At 41.9% G+C, this 16,446-nt stretch overlaps 1 protein-coding gene across 1 annotated transcript; it reads right to left on the bottom strand.

Moving 5' to 3' along the window:
* Positions 1-1,979: 1,979 nt before the first annotated feature.
* On the bottom strand, positions 1,980-3,187 carry LOC116147152 (cAMP-regulated phosphoprotein 19-like). Its single transcript, XM_064492578.1, has one exon. The coding sequence runs from the start codon at positions 3,080-3,082 to the stop codon at positions 2,564-2,566; it is 519 nt and encodes a 172-aa protein (XP_064348648.1). The 5' UTR covers positions 3,083-3,187; the 3' UTR covers positions 1,980-2,563.
* Between the last annotated feature and the right edge of the window lie 13,259 nt (positions 3,188-16,446).

Here is a 16,446-nt window from a genome sequence, read left to right as displayed (position 1 = left end):
ATTTTTGCCATTTTAGTTATAATGTGTCTTGGTGTGGACCTCTTTGGGTTCATCTTGTGTGGGACTGTTTGTGCCTCCTGGACTTGGATGTCTGTTTTCTTCCCTAGGGTAGGAAAATTTTCAGCTATTGTTTCTTCAAATAAGTTCTCTGCACCTTTCTTTCTCTCTTCTCCTTCCAGGACCCCTAAATGCAAATGCTAGTCCACTAGATATTGTCTCAGAGATCTCTTAAACTATCCTCAGTTTTAAAAATTCTTTTTTCTGTTCAGCTTGGGTGATTTCTACTACTCTTCCAGTTGGCTGATTCATTTCTCTGTATCATCTCATCTACTATTGATTCCTTCTAGTGTATTTTTTTTTTTAATAAAAAGACAGTGACAGTATTTTATTTTGGGCACTTACTCAGTATTTCACAGATCCTCAACAAATTTTGAGGTAGGTTAAATATTAGCATTGTATTTTACAAACTAAAACAAGGGCAGAGATTACAGCACTTGTCATGAAACACAGCAGGAATCCTACCATAATCAAGAATAACATGGTCTCATCTTTCAGATTAATCTTCTTCGGTGTGTATGTGAATTTAATGGTGATAGCTTGCAAAGTAATTAAAAAAACAAACAAAAAACCAAAAAAACCCACTAAACATTACAGAAATTCTACTTTGGGGTATTTTGTAATTCTTAAAATCAGTCCTACAATGATTAAACATACTTTGGAATATCCCTACTCCCATTACAAATCTATTTATAACCAATCCTTGTAACAAATTAGCATATTACTGATTTTGTTGTTTTCTGTCTTTTAAGCTGATGGAGCAGGAAGATAATCAGCAAGCTCCACAGAGCACCAGGCAGCCTGGAAGTGCAGGCGCTATGTACGCGCAAGGCATCATCTACGGCGATTTGGGGTCACAGGAAAGCAGGTGTACAAATGGAGCAAAGATCCAGAAAAGATGCCTGGATCCAAAATAGGGGGGGGCCCTGCCCAAGTTAAAGATGAAGAAAAAATACTATCATCTCAGGCTGTGGATTCTTATCATCATGCTGCAGTATGTATGATGCACTACTCCTAAAAGAACAGTAAATTTGTCCCAGTAAAGTCTGTTAGTTAAAGTTCTTACTAACTAGAGTTACCACAAGTTCTTTACAAATAAAATTAAAATTACATTTTATTAAACTGACATCTGTAGAAGCAAAACACCTAAATATTTATCATATGTTCCACCTATCATGTAAATTACTCTAATTGTCACAAGCCTAATTCACTTAGCTCATTATAATTACTTAAAATCCAGCTCATCCTGACATAGGTTCCTGGGCCAGTCTTCTCAAGTATTTGTTTCATTATAAAGTTCCTTTTATTTAAACAATTGTCAAATATTAGTAATAATTCAGGATTAAGAGTAGTTAATTAACAACTGGGAAATTATTAAGGAAAATATCATTACTGTGTTAGAAAATACAGCATTCAGCAGAGCAGGCTTCAAGAGTAAAGATAACAGACATGTATGCTTCTGAATAGACCGAACAGCACAGCCCAACACAATGTGAGTCAAAGAAGCCAGGAAAAAAAGGAGGAAGGGGCCACAGGAGGCAAAGTATTTTATTCTAGTGTCCCCAAAATTGACTGTGGAAGTAAAAAGTTTCTATATTAAAAAAGTTTATATAAATTACATGAATTATAATTTTCATAGAAGTCAAAATGAAGTGTTCTGCATAGGACAAAAGATATGCCTAAGCAACATGTCGTATTTACACAAGGCCACTGGATGTCATGGATTATTAGTGACGCATGGAAAAGCTTACGTCTGCGGCAGACTGAGCAGAGATTTCAGTTTGGTATTCTATGACCCCATGACTGTAAACTACTTTCTATACAAAAGCTCTAATGAGATACAGAGTTTTGTGTAGGAACTCTTGTGCTTCTGGTTGGCACATCATCTACTTTTTAATATGTGAAATTAATAGAGACATTTGTGAGAGGTTGTGCAAAACTATTACATTTACAAAAATGGCACAAAAGTGAATTCAACAGTCAATGCACATGCACACTTCATTCACATCTTCAACAACAAAAGGTATCCTAACACTACAGAGCTGAATAAGAATGTTAGCTTCAACGGCAGCTGTTAAGCACGAGAGTCACATAGTTACACCAGAATGGGCAAATATTGCCCAAGTAAAATTCTATTGTTAAAGCTGAAACAGATTTAAGGCCATTCAAGTTCAAGCACAGGATACAAATCTTTCGGAGCCCCATCTATGTGTTTGAAATATGTGACCTTTCTTCTAACTTGTGGTCTTAAACTTCTGTTTTACAAAATCCAAAGGAAAAATACAGAAGAAATCAATACAATAGAGGTTATATTAAATAAGAGTAACATACAAAGCTGTAATTAAGATGAATTAAAGAAAGCCAAAACATTAAAATTGTAAAACTTGCTTGTTACTTGTTGGAACCAGCCCTACACTAGGAGTTAGGTAATATATACAATTACTTTCAAGTAGATTGATTACTTTATGTTGCTCTAACATGTTCTTTTCATCAGTGCACTGTTAAACTAATAAAAAACCCTACACATGTGTATTACTTTACAATAGCAGCACACACTACCGCTACCTGCAAAGCCGTCAGTCTCAAATGACTTAGTGAATGAAAGGAAATAAAAAGCAGAGAAGTAACATAGTAAGGAGAAATAACAGGAATTAGAAGATTCATGCAGTTCAGCTCTTTTAATCAGCCAGCCAGCCAGCTTGCTAGTAACAAGAGATGGTTTCTGCTGAGGAAGGTCCTGTGGAGTGGGAATGTGGTCACCAGTGACCTCTGTCTTATCCGGGGCTGCAGTAGGAAGCTGCTTGTTCTTCATTTTTGCTTTAGCCATGTTGTAATCCCCAGAATCAAAATATTTTTGCCCTTTCTGCAACCGTTTCCTTAAAAAATCTGAACCTCCAGGCTTTTGCCCCAGATGAGGATATCTTGCTTTTAATTTTGCTTCTTCAGCTTTCTCTGGACTAGTCACTTTATCTTCCATTTCCTTCTGCTCCTCCGCGGAGGCTCCTTCGGGGACTTCCGCGGACATACTGCTCCCTCTGCGGATGAGACGCTGGGAAGAGATGCGATTACCGGGGGGCCGAGGCCGCCCGGCCGCCCGCCCCGCTCCCCTAGCGCCTGCCGGGGCCGCCTCCGCCCTCGCCCTTCTAGTGTATTTTTTACTTCAGTTATTGTATTCTTCAGTTCTGTTTGTTTCTTTTTTATATTTTCTAACTCTTTGTTAAATTTCTCATCATGTCATCCCTTCTCCTGAGCATCTTTATGATCATTACCTTGAATTCTTTTTCTACCCAGATTGCTTATCTCCACATCACTTAGATCTTTTTCTGAGAATTTGTCATGTTCCTTCATTTGGAACATATTCCTGTCTCCTCATTTGGCCTAATTCTCTGTGTTTATTTCTATGTATTCGGTAGGATGGTTACTTTCCTGATCTTGGAGAAGTAGCCTTATGTAGGAGATGGCTTATGGGGCCCAGCAGCATACGCCTCTGTGGTCACCAGAGCTATATGCTCCAGGGGTGCCCCCTGTGTGGGCTGTGTCAGCCCACTGGTGGGAGGGAATGGGTCCTTGTGCGGATGGTTGGATAGCCTGGGAAGCCTGAGGATGGTGCTGGCATGCTGATTGGAAGACCAGGTCCTGGTGGGGCAGGCTGTGAGGTCTGGAGGTCCCAGGACTGGTGCTGACCAGCTGGTGGGTGAGTAAGCCCCCATAGCTAATAAGCTAGAGGGAGTACTCCAAAATGTCACTTGCATCAGTTCCTGGTGGTAGAACAAGTTCCCAAAATAGGTTGCTTCTAGCATCTATGTCCCTAGGGGATCTGAATTGCCTCCTGCCTTTCCAGGAGGCCCTCCAAGATCGGCAAGTGTGTCTGACCCAGGATCCTTTAAAATTACAGCCTCTGCCCTGGGAATTAAAGCGTGTGAGATTTTGCACATGCCCTTTAAAAGTGGAGTCTCTTTCCTACAGCCCTCTGGCTCTCTGAACGCAAGCCCTAATGGCCTTCAAGGCCAGATATTCTAGGGGCTTATCTTCCTGGTGCAGTACCTCTGGGCTGATGCATGGCTCAGACCCCTCACTCCTTAGGGAGAACTCCTGCGGTTGTGATGGTCCCCTCGTTTGTGGGTCACCTCCCTGGGGGAATGTGTCTTGACTATACTATGTTTCCATCCCTCCTACCCATGTCATTGTAATTCCTTCTTTTGTCTTTAACTATGCAGGCTCTTTTCTGCTAGTCTTCAGGTTGTTCTTGTAGATAGTTGTGTGCCTGTGGGAGGAGGTGAGCTCAGGTTTTTCTACTTCGCCATCCATACCTTCTACCTCCAGGAACTTTGGTTAACAACCTGAATCATCTCAGGGGATTTATCCCTAGACTCTCCCGAAAGGAATTCAGTCCACCCAACACACTGATTTCAGCCTTTATGAAACCCTGAACAGAGGACCCAGTTGAGCCACATTGTACCTTGTACTTCTGACCTACAGAACTATGAGATAGTCAGTGAGTGTTGTTTCCAGCCACTTAGTTTGTGGTGCTTTGTTACAGCAGCCATGAAAATGAATACGCCATGCTATAGTTCTTTACATAATATTCTAAGACATTGACCCCCCTACCCACCAATTTATCACTATCGGTCAGTCCCTCGTGCCTTTACTTCCTCTGTTTTCCAGTTTAGACTCTCTAGTCTGCCGATACAGTTATTCCCAGCTCCTGCTCTTTCCCTTTATTGCAGCGCTGCTCAAACTTGACTGGGCACAGCATCAGGCCCCCCGCAGGGCTTGTTAAAACACAGACTGCTGGGCCCTACCCGCAGACTTTCTGATTCAGGAGGTCTGCAGTGAGGCCTGAGACTTGACATTTCTTCCCAGTTTTCAGTGATTCTGGTGCTACTAGTCTGGGGACCACATACTGAGAACCACTGCTTTGCGACAGTCACCCTGATCCAACTCAACTCTGTCTTCTGCCCCTGAAACCAAGTAACTGGATGTTGCTCAAGAGAAGTCACTGCCTGGGCTGACTGGTTTTATTTAAATTTTGATTAGACTCCAAGTGGGCCCTCCACTACTGCCTGGTGGTCCTTTTGCATTTCCCTTGTAGGGTCTCTGACTTGCCCCACACCTTGTCTGTCCTCTCTTCTCAAACCTCCAATATCCTGCTCACCCCTTAGTTCTAGCAGATAACCTCACCTCCCACACTTCACTGAGGAAGTAGAAACCAGAAGATGGGAACTTCCTCATCTTCCCACTAAGGAGGTTCTAACTCTGCCGGGGGTGGTTCTTTCTTCCCTTCTGTTCTGTAGAAAGAGAGATCTCTGCCCATCACTAGCCAGCCTCTCCTTCTATGCTCTGCCTCCCATTGCTCTCACCTCTTGGAGAACTCTGCTCCTTTATCCCCTCCTTTCTCCTGTGCTATGTTTGAGTCAACCTGCTTATTCCTGTATCCCCATTTTTAACCCTCCTCAATCTTATGTGCTCTCCCGGCCCCCATCCCATTTCTTCACTCTCATTCACAGCAAAAATTCTTGAGAAAGTTGTCAACTTCCTGTGTTTCCACCTCCTCACTTCCCATTCACTCTTTTAAAGGATCAGTGGCCGGTGTCTGTTTACTGACTAAATATTACATTGGATACTTATCTGTTGAGTGTTGTTCTGTGGTCCCCAATCTCATGAGTTTAAGGACAAACCCCTCAATATGGCATCTAGAGCTAGTGACAAGTGCTGTGCAGAAAACAGAGGAAAGTGATGGTTTTCATGACTCATAAGGACATTCTGAGCACCTACAATGCACCTGGAATAGTGTTAGGCACTGAGAATACATCAGTGAAAAAGCAAAGGTTCCCTTCCATGTGGAGTTTACATTCTAGTTGGAGAATATAGAGAATAAACAACAGCAACAAAATGTAAAAAATGTTTATTAGCAATATGTGGTATATGAAAAAATAAAACTGACTGCACTTCAAAAAAAAAGTTAAAAAAAAAAGAAAAAGCCGAGACAGTTAGGGAATGTATACAGGAGGGTTGTAATTTTAAGTAATGTGGTCTAGATAAGACCCCACTGAGAAGGTTATTGGAGTAAAGACCTGACAGATGAAGAGGAGTTAGTGGGGCAAATATCTGGAGGGAAGAACATTCCAGGCAGAGAAAAGAGCAGGAGCAGGAGCCTCAGGGCGTGAGCATGCCTGGCTGCTGGAGTAACTGCAGGAAACTGCAAGGAATGACCAGAAGGCCAGTTGGCCTGGTGCTTGGTGAGCAAAGGGAATGACTAAGGATCACCAAGGGACCAGACTGTGTAGGGCGGAGTTTGGCAAACTTCTCTGTAAAGAGCCAGACAGTAAATATTTGAAGCTTTGCAGGTCACACAAAGTCTCTGTCACATGTCTTCCTTTTCTTCTTAATTTTTAAACAGCCTTTATCACTCATATGTGGAATCCAAAAGAAAAATAAAAAGAAGACACTAATGAATTTATCTACAAAACAGAAATAGACTTAGACATAATAAACAAACATGGTTACTGGAGGGAAAGGGAGTGGGAAGGGATAAATTGGGAGTTGGAGATTTGCAAATATTAACTACTATATATAAAATAGCTTAAAAAAACCAAATTACTTCTATATAGCACAGGGAACTATATTCATTATCTTGTAGTAATCTATAGTGAAAAAATATGAAAATGAATATATGTATGTATGTATATGTATGACTGAAACATTATGCGGAACACCAGAAATTGACATGTAACTGACTATACTTCAATTTTTAAAAAGTGTGAAGTCTTCTTTCCTCTGCAGTATAAGGATTTCACCCACTGGCCTTAGTTTGCCATCCTCTGAGACCTTGTAGGCCATTGTAAAGATTTTGTTTTCACTCTGAGTGAGATGAGAGGCCCTGGAGGATTCTGAGCAGAGGAGTGACATGATCTCTCCTAGATTTTAAAAGGATCTCCCGGCTGTTGTGTGGAGAATAGGCTGAAGGGGTGGTGTGTGAAGTGGGAGGCAGGGACGCTAGAGTTTAGATTATATATGGGGCAAAATAAACTATCCAACTTAGAGGCTTAAACAACAAACTTTTATTATTATTCTTGGTTCTGTGGGTCAGGAATTCGGACAAAGCACAGCAGGGCTAGCAATTTCTGCTGGGCTTAGAACGTCCCATAGGGCTCCTTCACTCACATGTGTTCACAGACAGGCGGGGTCTGGCTGCAACAGCAACACTGGGGTCATGGGTCTGGCAGCTTGGCCCTTGCTGTTGGCTGGATGACTTGGTTCACCTCTAGGTGGTCTTATAGCCTCTCCCTCTTCATGTGGTCCCTCCAACAGGGGAGCCAGAGTTCTTACATGGTAGCACAGGGCTTCCAAAAGTGTAGAAGTAAAGGCTTCCAGGCCTTCTTTAAAGGCTTAGGCTCATCACTGGCAAGTACCAGTGCTGCACATCCTCTTACTTAAAGCGGGAACAGGGCCAACTCAGATTTGAGGGGAGGAACCATTCAAGGACATGAATACAGTAGCTGGAGTTCCCTGGGGGGCAGGGGTACCAAAGTGGTAGACCAACACCACTGAATTAAAAGCTATTTTAAGAATTGAGGCAAGACATGATGGAGGTTTGGACCAAGGGATTAGCAATGGAGATGGTAAGTATTTCCTGGTTTCTGGATATGTTTTGCAGGTAGAGTTGAGAGGATTTGCTGATGGCATTGTATGCAGGAGTAAGACAGAGAAGAGTCAAGGATAACTCTGAGGTTTTCAGACTGAGCATCTGGAAGAATGCCCTTTACTGAGCAGAGGACTGAGGGAGGGGCAGGGCTAGGGGGATTGTCAGGAGTTCTGATTTGGAATTTTAAGTTTGAGATTTCTATTGGCTATATACAAATTAGATATCAAGGAGCAGTTGAATATGCAGGTTTGGAGCAGTCTGTTTGGATATATAATATAGTTTTCAAGTTGTCATGTTCAGGTCGTATTTAAGGCTTGGGGACAAGATGATATCACCAAGGTGGCTTAAAAGCAAGAAAGGGAAATTCTAGGTGGCAGAAACCAAAAAAGGAGACCAAAGCTAGTATGGTGATCAGAATTTGAAGCTGGGACAGGATAGGTCTCAGGTGCTAAGGATTTTTTTTTTGATATATATATTTATTGACATATAGTCAGCTTACAATGTTGTGTCAATTTCTGGTGTACAGCATAAGGGACGAGTTTTTAATATTATGGCAATAGGAGATGAGGCTTTGGACTTGGAAAGACTTGGAGTTGGAATGAAGGTCCCATCATAAAGTTTGAAAGAGTCCACTAAAAGTCTGGCAGAGTGAATAAAACCAGTACTCCATGGAGAAATTTCAGAACAGTGTGGACAAGGGGATGTTCCTAAAATCTTTCAAAGAGAAAACAGTTTTCTACAAAGCCTCACAGAACAGAAGACATCTGAATTCTCACCTTTCTTATGGAAAGCTAGGAGGCAATTGAAAAATGCCTTCAAAATATTAAGGAAAAAATTATTTTCAACTTTGAATTCTAACCCTACCAAGCTATCAAGTAAGGGTAGAAAAAAGATTTTTCAGACGTGCAAAGTCTCCCAAAATGTCACTTCCAGTGCACTTTGGGGACACAACAGGAGAATTTGCTCCACTAAAACAAGAGGATAAACCAAAAGGGAGGAAGAATGGGAACTAGGAGCTCAAGTCTTCATCACAAGAGAGGTAAAAGAAATCCCAAAACGGATGGTGAGTGGAGAATCCAAGATGACGATGATGGTGCAGGCTTGGAGGACAACAAGCTCATACTGGAACAAGTCAGAAAGTTCCAGAGAGATTTTAAGTAGATGGGATAGATAGCATGCTTAAAGGTAATAAGTGCACTTAAGAGGAGATTTACATAGCTGATGGAACATTTGAAGATACATTCGGATAAGGACATAGAAACTAAGCAAATAAAGATCTACTTTTATTTTAAAAGGGAAAACAAAACTAAAACTAAAAATTGCCAGTTGATTGTAACATGCATCATGATTTCAGAGATGTTAAAATGTAATCAAATGTACATGTTAGAGTCAAAATCCAGAAGTAGGTCCTTCGCCTGTGAATGGTAAGGATTTCTGTTTTTATATGCTGAGATTCACCTCCCCTAATACCCTTGGATAATAATTTGACTGAATCTAAATTTCTTTCATTCCTAAAGCTTTTTGTTCAATTCTGGAAAAAAAAAACAACAACAGAATTTTTCTTTTCAAATATTGCTTTTCCCGCCATTTCTTTTGATTCTCTTTCTCTGGAACTCCTATTATATAGATATTTAAACCTTGAAATCTGTTCTCCATGTTGTTAATACTGTTTGTTTCTGTTTATCTCATTCTGTTTTGTGGCTGAGTCCCTCAGTTCTCTCTTCGAATTCTCTAATTTACTCTTTGAGCATTTTCAAATCTAGAGTTTCTCCCGTTATGGCCTTTTAGATGTCAATTAGGGTATTTTTCATTTCAAGGATTTCTAATTGGTTATTGTTCATATTGCTTCATTTCAGTTTATTTTCGCTTAATAATTTCCTTTTGAAATGGAAGGCATGCATTCATCTCTGAACATTTTCAACATTTATTGTAAAGTCTTTTTATATGCTTTTATAAATTTCCAGTGGAAAATTTCTCAACTTTCCAGTGGAAATTTGAGAAAATTTCTGATCTGATGGTTAATTTCAAGGGCTATCTTTCTCACCAAGGAGGTTCTCTCATATGAATTGGAATTACGGTTTGCAGGCTCTTTTTGTATGAGAAAAGATTTGTTTTTGTTTGATTTCTCTCTTTCTGACTTTCCTCTCATCCCTTCTCAGGATACAACCCTCTGGCCTCCACCTGGAGCCAGGGCTTTGGGTCACAATCCTCCATCCCCAGATATTAGGAATATGGTGGATCTAGTCAAGGGCCAGTAGACAACCTGACAATTTCTGCCAGCAAGGTGTCCTCACCTTCCCAGGCTCTAACAAAGCCAGAGTCCACAGATTGACAGCTGTTTTCTTCAACTTGTTTTCACAAGCAGTGGTGCCCACAGCAGCCTCTGGTATCAAGCTGTGAGTTTCAGAGCTGAACGCTCACCCAGCTGCCAATGTCCAGCTTCTAGACTTAGAGCCCCACGAGCCTGAGACATCAGCCCCACTGATCTTACTGTGATTCTATTTTATTTCTGGCTTGTGGATATATGTAAGGGTCCATCTATACCTTTTAAAAATCATTTTTGTTAATGTCATGGCAGGCTATGTATTTTTCAATTAAAGGGATCTTTTGGATATAAAAACTCACTTCCTTGTGTTGACTTCAATCTCCTCACACCTGCTTTCTATCCTCCAGCCCTCATCTGAAACTGCTAAGTCAAAGGCACTGATGACCGACCCCCAGGCTGCCAAACCCAGTGGATATTTCCCTGTCCTAATTGTACTTAGCCATTGGCAGCTTCTGATATAACTGTTTCGTTCTTAAAACATCACTGTTTGCTTGGCTACCCAGCATTCTCCTGATTCTCATTCTCCTTGTCCTCTGCAGCTCAATAGATCAGCAATCTTAAGACATTCCTTTGTCTTCCGGCATTTACTGTTGCTGATGATTGACTTGCTAAAGTCTGTTAGTCTTTTTGTAGTTACTTGTCTTTTTCCACAGTTTGCTTTTAAGATTTTTGTTTCTTATATTTGATTTTTTTTAAACCATGATGTCTAGGTATGAATTTGTTTGTATTTTTCTCAATATTATGTGACCCACACCTGATGGGTAATGTGTGTTCAGGTCCCAAACCAGTGCAGAAACAGGCCTGGGTTCCAGTTTGTCATCGATGATTCTTTTTCTGCCTGTGGCCCAGGCTAGTGGCAAACTTCCCTGCTCCTTCTCCAGGCTGGTAAGCAGAGTTCTTCTGTCCTTCTGTAGGGAGAAGGTAGGACTTTTGCTTCAACTCCAGGTCTTGTCAGGGCTCAAGGCCTCATTTTCTGTTGCCACGGCCCCATTAAAATCCCATTACTTAAAAAACCCCCCAAAAACAAAAACAAACCCAAAACTAAACAAAAACCCCCTAAACCCAGCCGTAATCCCTAAGGCCTATTTTTTCTCAGCTTTGCATTCTGCTTACCATGCTGACTTTGGGTTCCCTTTTGATTTCTGGCACCTGGGAATTTCCCTTCCTCAGTCTCAGGTACATCTTAAGAAAAAACTATCCAGCATTCCTCTTCGTGCGAGTGGTGAGTCCTGCTTCAGTTCCGTCAGCTTGCCTTGGTTTCAAGACACTATTTTGGAACTCAAAGCCAAGAATTTGACTTTTTCTCCTCACTGGGTCTTTTAAATCCTCTTTTTTTTGTGTTAATAAACCTCATCCCCAAGATTTAGTATAACTAAGCTAGCCAAACTGAGCTCCAGTCAGTTGAAGCCAGTCTTCAATACAGTGGGGCTTGGGAATTTCTGACCTTCAGGATAAAGTTCAAGTTCCCCAAACATTCTGACCCTATGTTCCTAACTCTATTTCCTGTTACCCTTCTTATGTAGCCCGTGCTTTTGACAAACCAGAGTGTTTGTGGTTCTCCATTTACCCCTGAGCTTTCTCACCTCCATGACCTTGCCTGTGATGAGCTCTTTACCCATAATTCTTTTGCCATCACTGCAGGCCAAATCCAGCCTGTCTCCCAAAGTCCAGCTCAACCGGTGCTCCTGTGAAGCCTGGCTAATCTTCCTGGTCTAAAGTTATCTGTGCTTCCTCTGGTTTTCTGTTACTAAGGGAGGCAGCTGTGATGCAAAGGACTAAATTTTTGAATTGATATGAGAACCTAGTTCTGCTACTCCTTAGCTATCGTTTTTTTAACCTGCCTGAACTTCAATTTTTCATATATAAAGCAGAGATCAAATATCTATCCCATAGAGTTAAAGTTTCTTTTATGACTTTTTAAAATTGAAGTATAATTGATTTACAATGTTGTGTTAGTTTTTGGTGTACAGCACAGTTATATAGTTAGTTATACTATATATATAAATCTACTCTTTTTCATATTCTTTTTAATTATAGGTTATGACAAGCCATTGAATATAGTTCCCTGTGCTATACAGTAGGACCATGTTGTTTATGACTATTTTGTTTTTTTTTCCCCAAGTAGTTAATGAATGAATGGAATGCTTTATTAGTTTCATACAGTGCTTATTAAATGACCATATACTTAGCAGTTTACAGCAACATCTATTTATTATTTCAAACCTCATTTGTGACTGCTTTTTTTTCCTTTTGCATTATTTTTTATTGAAGTATAATCAGTTTATGATGTGTCAATTTCTGGTGTACAGCACAATGCTTCGGTCATATATGAATATACATATATTTGTTTTCATATTCTTTTTCACCATAAGCTACTACAAGATATCGAATATATTTCCCTGTGCTGTGCTGTGTTGATCTATTTTATACATACCAGTGTGACTGCTTTTCATGATTCCACTTTTTTTTTGGACTGTTTTTGTTTTGAGTGACAGAAAAACCCAAACCAAATTGGCTTCTGACAAAAGAGCATTGATTGGTTTATGTAGGTGAAAAGTCTAGGGACAGAGATGGCTTCAGGCATGGGTGAATTCAAAGCTCAGACGATCTGGTCAAGAGTCTGTATCTCTCCTTCTCTCAGCTCTGCCTTTTGCTCTGTCACCTTCAGGCTCAGGTTCAGAGTGGCAAGATGGCTGGCAGCAGTCCCAGAACCCACAGCCTTTGTGCTTCAAGTCCAGCAGACAAACTTGAGAACCCCTTTCTCAGAAGTCCCAGCTAAATTCGCATTGCTCTCAGTGGGTCACATTCCCATCCCCAAGGTGGTCACTATGGCTAGGAGAACCTGGTGCTTGGATTGCCTGGGGCCCAGGAGACTTGTTCTGCCTCAGACCCAGGGGTGCAACCCTGGCAGCAGCACACGGGAAGAGTGGGTGGGTGCAGGTTCTTCACTGAGAAGTCAGGGTCCCTTTGCCAGAAGGGAGAAAGGATGCTGAATGAGAAAAATGGCATCTGTCCTCCGCAGGTTTGCCGAGCATCAAATGAGATCATCTAGGGAAACTGACTTCAGAAAGCCCCATTCAAGTACAAGTGATGACTAGTCCTTGGCTCTCTCTCTTATGGCACGCAGCACTTTCTCCCTTCTATTACTGTTATCGAGTTCATGCTTAATCTCCCCTACTGCATCCTGAGCAACTAGAGAGCAGGGTCTGTGGCTCGGACATATTTAAAGCATTTTACCACTTCTCTCACTCAGCACACAGAAAATAGAATGTCCTCAGTAAATGACTGTGGAATAACCGAATGAGTCTAAAATTCAAAGCATTCCCCAGAATTGTGTTAATCCCTAGGCCAAACTTTAGAAGACTTGGGAGAACTTTGCTTGTTCATTGCAGTCATAGGTAGGTCAGTTCTAGCTTTTTTCACAGTGGGTGAGGAGCAGGGTGAGAAATAATTTCCAGAAGGTGTGTTCTTGCATTGATTTACTGCCCTGGCCAACCGAAGGCATTGACCAGCAGGGCAGGTTTGAGGCTCTGCTTCGAGGAAGTTTTGAGTTTAATTAAAGGAACTAGGTCTCAGATCTGGTGGAGCAGCTGGAAGCCCAGCCCAAGGGAATCTGCTCTCCTGTGTCCCCGTGGTTGTATTCATTTCCTTAGATTTCCTCTCAGAACATGCAGCCTGGAGCTTCCGGGGCCATACTGGAGTTTAGGTAATGAACTCTTGAAAGAGGGGATGAAGGACCCAGGTAACTTGAAATAGTCTACAGGCTACAGGTGACCCCTGCTCCAGAGCTGGCCTGGACCTGCTTTTTTTTGCAGTAAAGACACAAACCCTTTTCAGCCACAAGTGTTAAGTAGGAAAGGTGATGTGGCTTCACATATACTATATGGAGGCTGTAGGGACCCACTGATTTTCTACCTGCCCTCTCTTCTGTTGTGGCAATGATGCTAATCCAGGAACCTGGGCCCTAACAGGGCAGAAACAACAGGGACAGTTTTTTAGAGAAGGAAAGTTACCTGGTTACAGGTATTCTGAACGTGGGACATAAGCACTGGACTAAACCGCACAGTCATTGTTGGAAACAGTGTTTCAGCTCCTGTATATCACAGAAAATTGCTGGGGGAGTAGGGGAAATGAAAATTATCCAAGGGCACTGTTAGCAAGTCAGGAGTCACCAAGGAAAATCTGAGCTGGGCGGGGCAGCACAAGCTGGGTGTTGCTTAAAAGGAATTCCCTGTTCACTGCCTTCACTTCCTGGACTATCCAAGTCTGTGCAAATTCATTTCTGGAAGGATATCTTTGACCTGCCCTGCCCTTTGTGTCTCTGTCACTTACCCAGTTGGCATTTTATCTCTCTTCCTGACCCTGGCTTCCTCTTTGGGGCTCGGCAATGTTCTCACAACTCTTTTGCGTAATGCTCCCCTTGCCTGAATCTGCTGTTCGGTCTCTCTTCCCCACAGGGAGCCACGTGTGCTCTGCCCGGGGACCTGCCGCAGCCTGGCCTTAGAGAAACGCCTTGGACACAGGGGTGGGTTCTAATTCTAGCTCTGCCATTTTTTTAATAGGATGAAACTGAGCAAGTTATTTCATTTCTCTTGAGGTTCCATTTCCTCATCTGTCAAATGGGTATGATTTACCTGATTGGGTTTCGATGAGGATTTGATCAGATAAAGGACCCAAGACAGCAAGCGGGTTGCCACCCCATCTGTGGCAGCTCTTATGAAGAGAGATGAGCATGACGGAGTGGACACCACCTTCCCACCTCACCAGTGATAGCAGTGATAGCACCTGAGCAACAGAATCAGGCGGTTACCGTAGCAAAAAAGTCCTGCAGAGAGGGAGCCTCCACTTCCTCCTTTGTAACCTACTCTAATGTTTCACGGTCTGTTAGTCAGGAAATTATTCTTAATATCTAGCCTAAGTTCCTCCTGCTATCACGTGTCACATCACAGTTGTTTTAAAATAACACACAAATAGACCCATGAAAATGAGCAGATTTTTTCTATGAGTCAGAGGCATTCACAGGCCTTGGATTTACTCTTATCTTTGAGAAACCAGGGAATATTTGTGGTGTGACCCTGCAGACCAGAGACTGTGCTGCGCTATGTGAGAAAGCTTCAGAAAGGTGTGACAAGGCTCTCTTGAGACTCATGTCTTTTTTGGACCGGCAGTCTTAGTCTCTCTCTGTTTAATTTTTTGCGAGGGAATGACTGATCCTAATTTATAAAGCCTGGGAACACAGCAAAGGAATTTAGTAGGACTGATCATGTTGGTAGCTAATCACAAATATGTAACTTGGCTCTGGCAAGGATGGAAATAAAAAACGTGTGTTGCTTTTTGACATTTAAGCAGTTGACACTAACCAGCCACATGCAACAGATTATTTCATTCAATTATATGCGTGCATTTTGCAGCTAATATTTCTTGCTGGGCTATTACCATCAATCACATCTTTTCAGCTATGTGGCCCCAAATCTAAGTGTCTAAGAAGCTCCTGTGGGAGGGAAATGTTTGCAAACTTTCACATATATCCACTATATGGATGTGCTCCAAATCTATGGGCCGAGGTTGCAAACTGGCTCCCTGTGGACCGCAACCAGCCTGTAGATGTGTTCTGTTTGGCCCCACAGTGTTTTGGTTTTGTTTTTTAAGTTGAATTGGTGGCCCTAATCTAAAACTTCCCATGATTCACATGATCCAGGTTTCTGGCTTTTCTTGAAAAGGAGGAGATCCGGCAACACTGAAGCTGCATTTCCTCACAGTAGCATCACCCCGGTCTGAGTGGAGATGCTCCCAGTAGATGGAACCACCATTTCCGACCGCTTCACTCCCAAAGTTTCCTTCCTGTATGGATCCTGCCTGGGCCCTGAAGGCATTTGAACTGGGGACTCCTGGCCTGCGAAGTCCCCTTTGGTCATTGATAAGAGAGCCCAGCTGCTAGTGATCTGTTCCTTTGGGCTCTCTTATCTCTCTTCCTCCACCAGAAGCCAGGGTTTGTGATTCCTGCAGATGCCAGCAGAAATCATTTGTGATACTAGCAGAAATCAATGTTTGTGATTCCTGCAGCTATGTCTTCCCTGAGTTGGTAACAGATGCCACAGTTGAAGATGTGTGTCTTGTTTGCAGTAGGTTCTCATACGAGGATCAAGGGCTTCATGAACCCCTCTTTGAAATTTGCCTCGCCGCATTGTGCCTAGGTTCTTCAGAGTCCAAGGGCTTCTGTCTGTGCAGAGGAACACTCTCCACAACTTCCAGTATAACTGATGCTTAGTTTATCAAATTTATATGCCTAATAAACAAAGCAAGCCTAATAAATAAAAAAAAATTTCTTAAACTACATTTTTACATTTAAATCTTGTTATAAATTGTTTCTTTGGGATGAAAATAACAGAAAGCCCTGACTGAAAATGGCTTAAACAAT

The sequence above is a fragment of the Camelus dromedarius genome, chromosome 12, assembly GCF_036321535.1.
Source record: "Camelus dromedarius isolate mCamDro1 chromosome 12, mCamDro1.pat, whole genome shotgun sequence".
Classification (NCBI taxonomy): Eukaryota; Metazoa; Chordata; class Mammalia; order Artiodactyla; family Camelidae; genus Camelus; species Camelus dromedarius.
The sequence above is the reverse complement of the archived record's forward strand: the minus strand, read 5'-3'. Positions and strand labels throughout refer to the sequence as shown.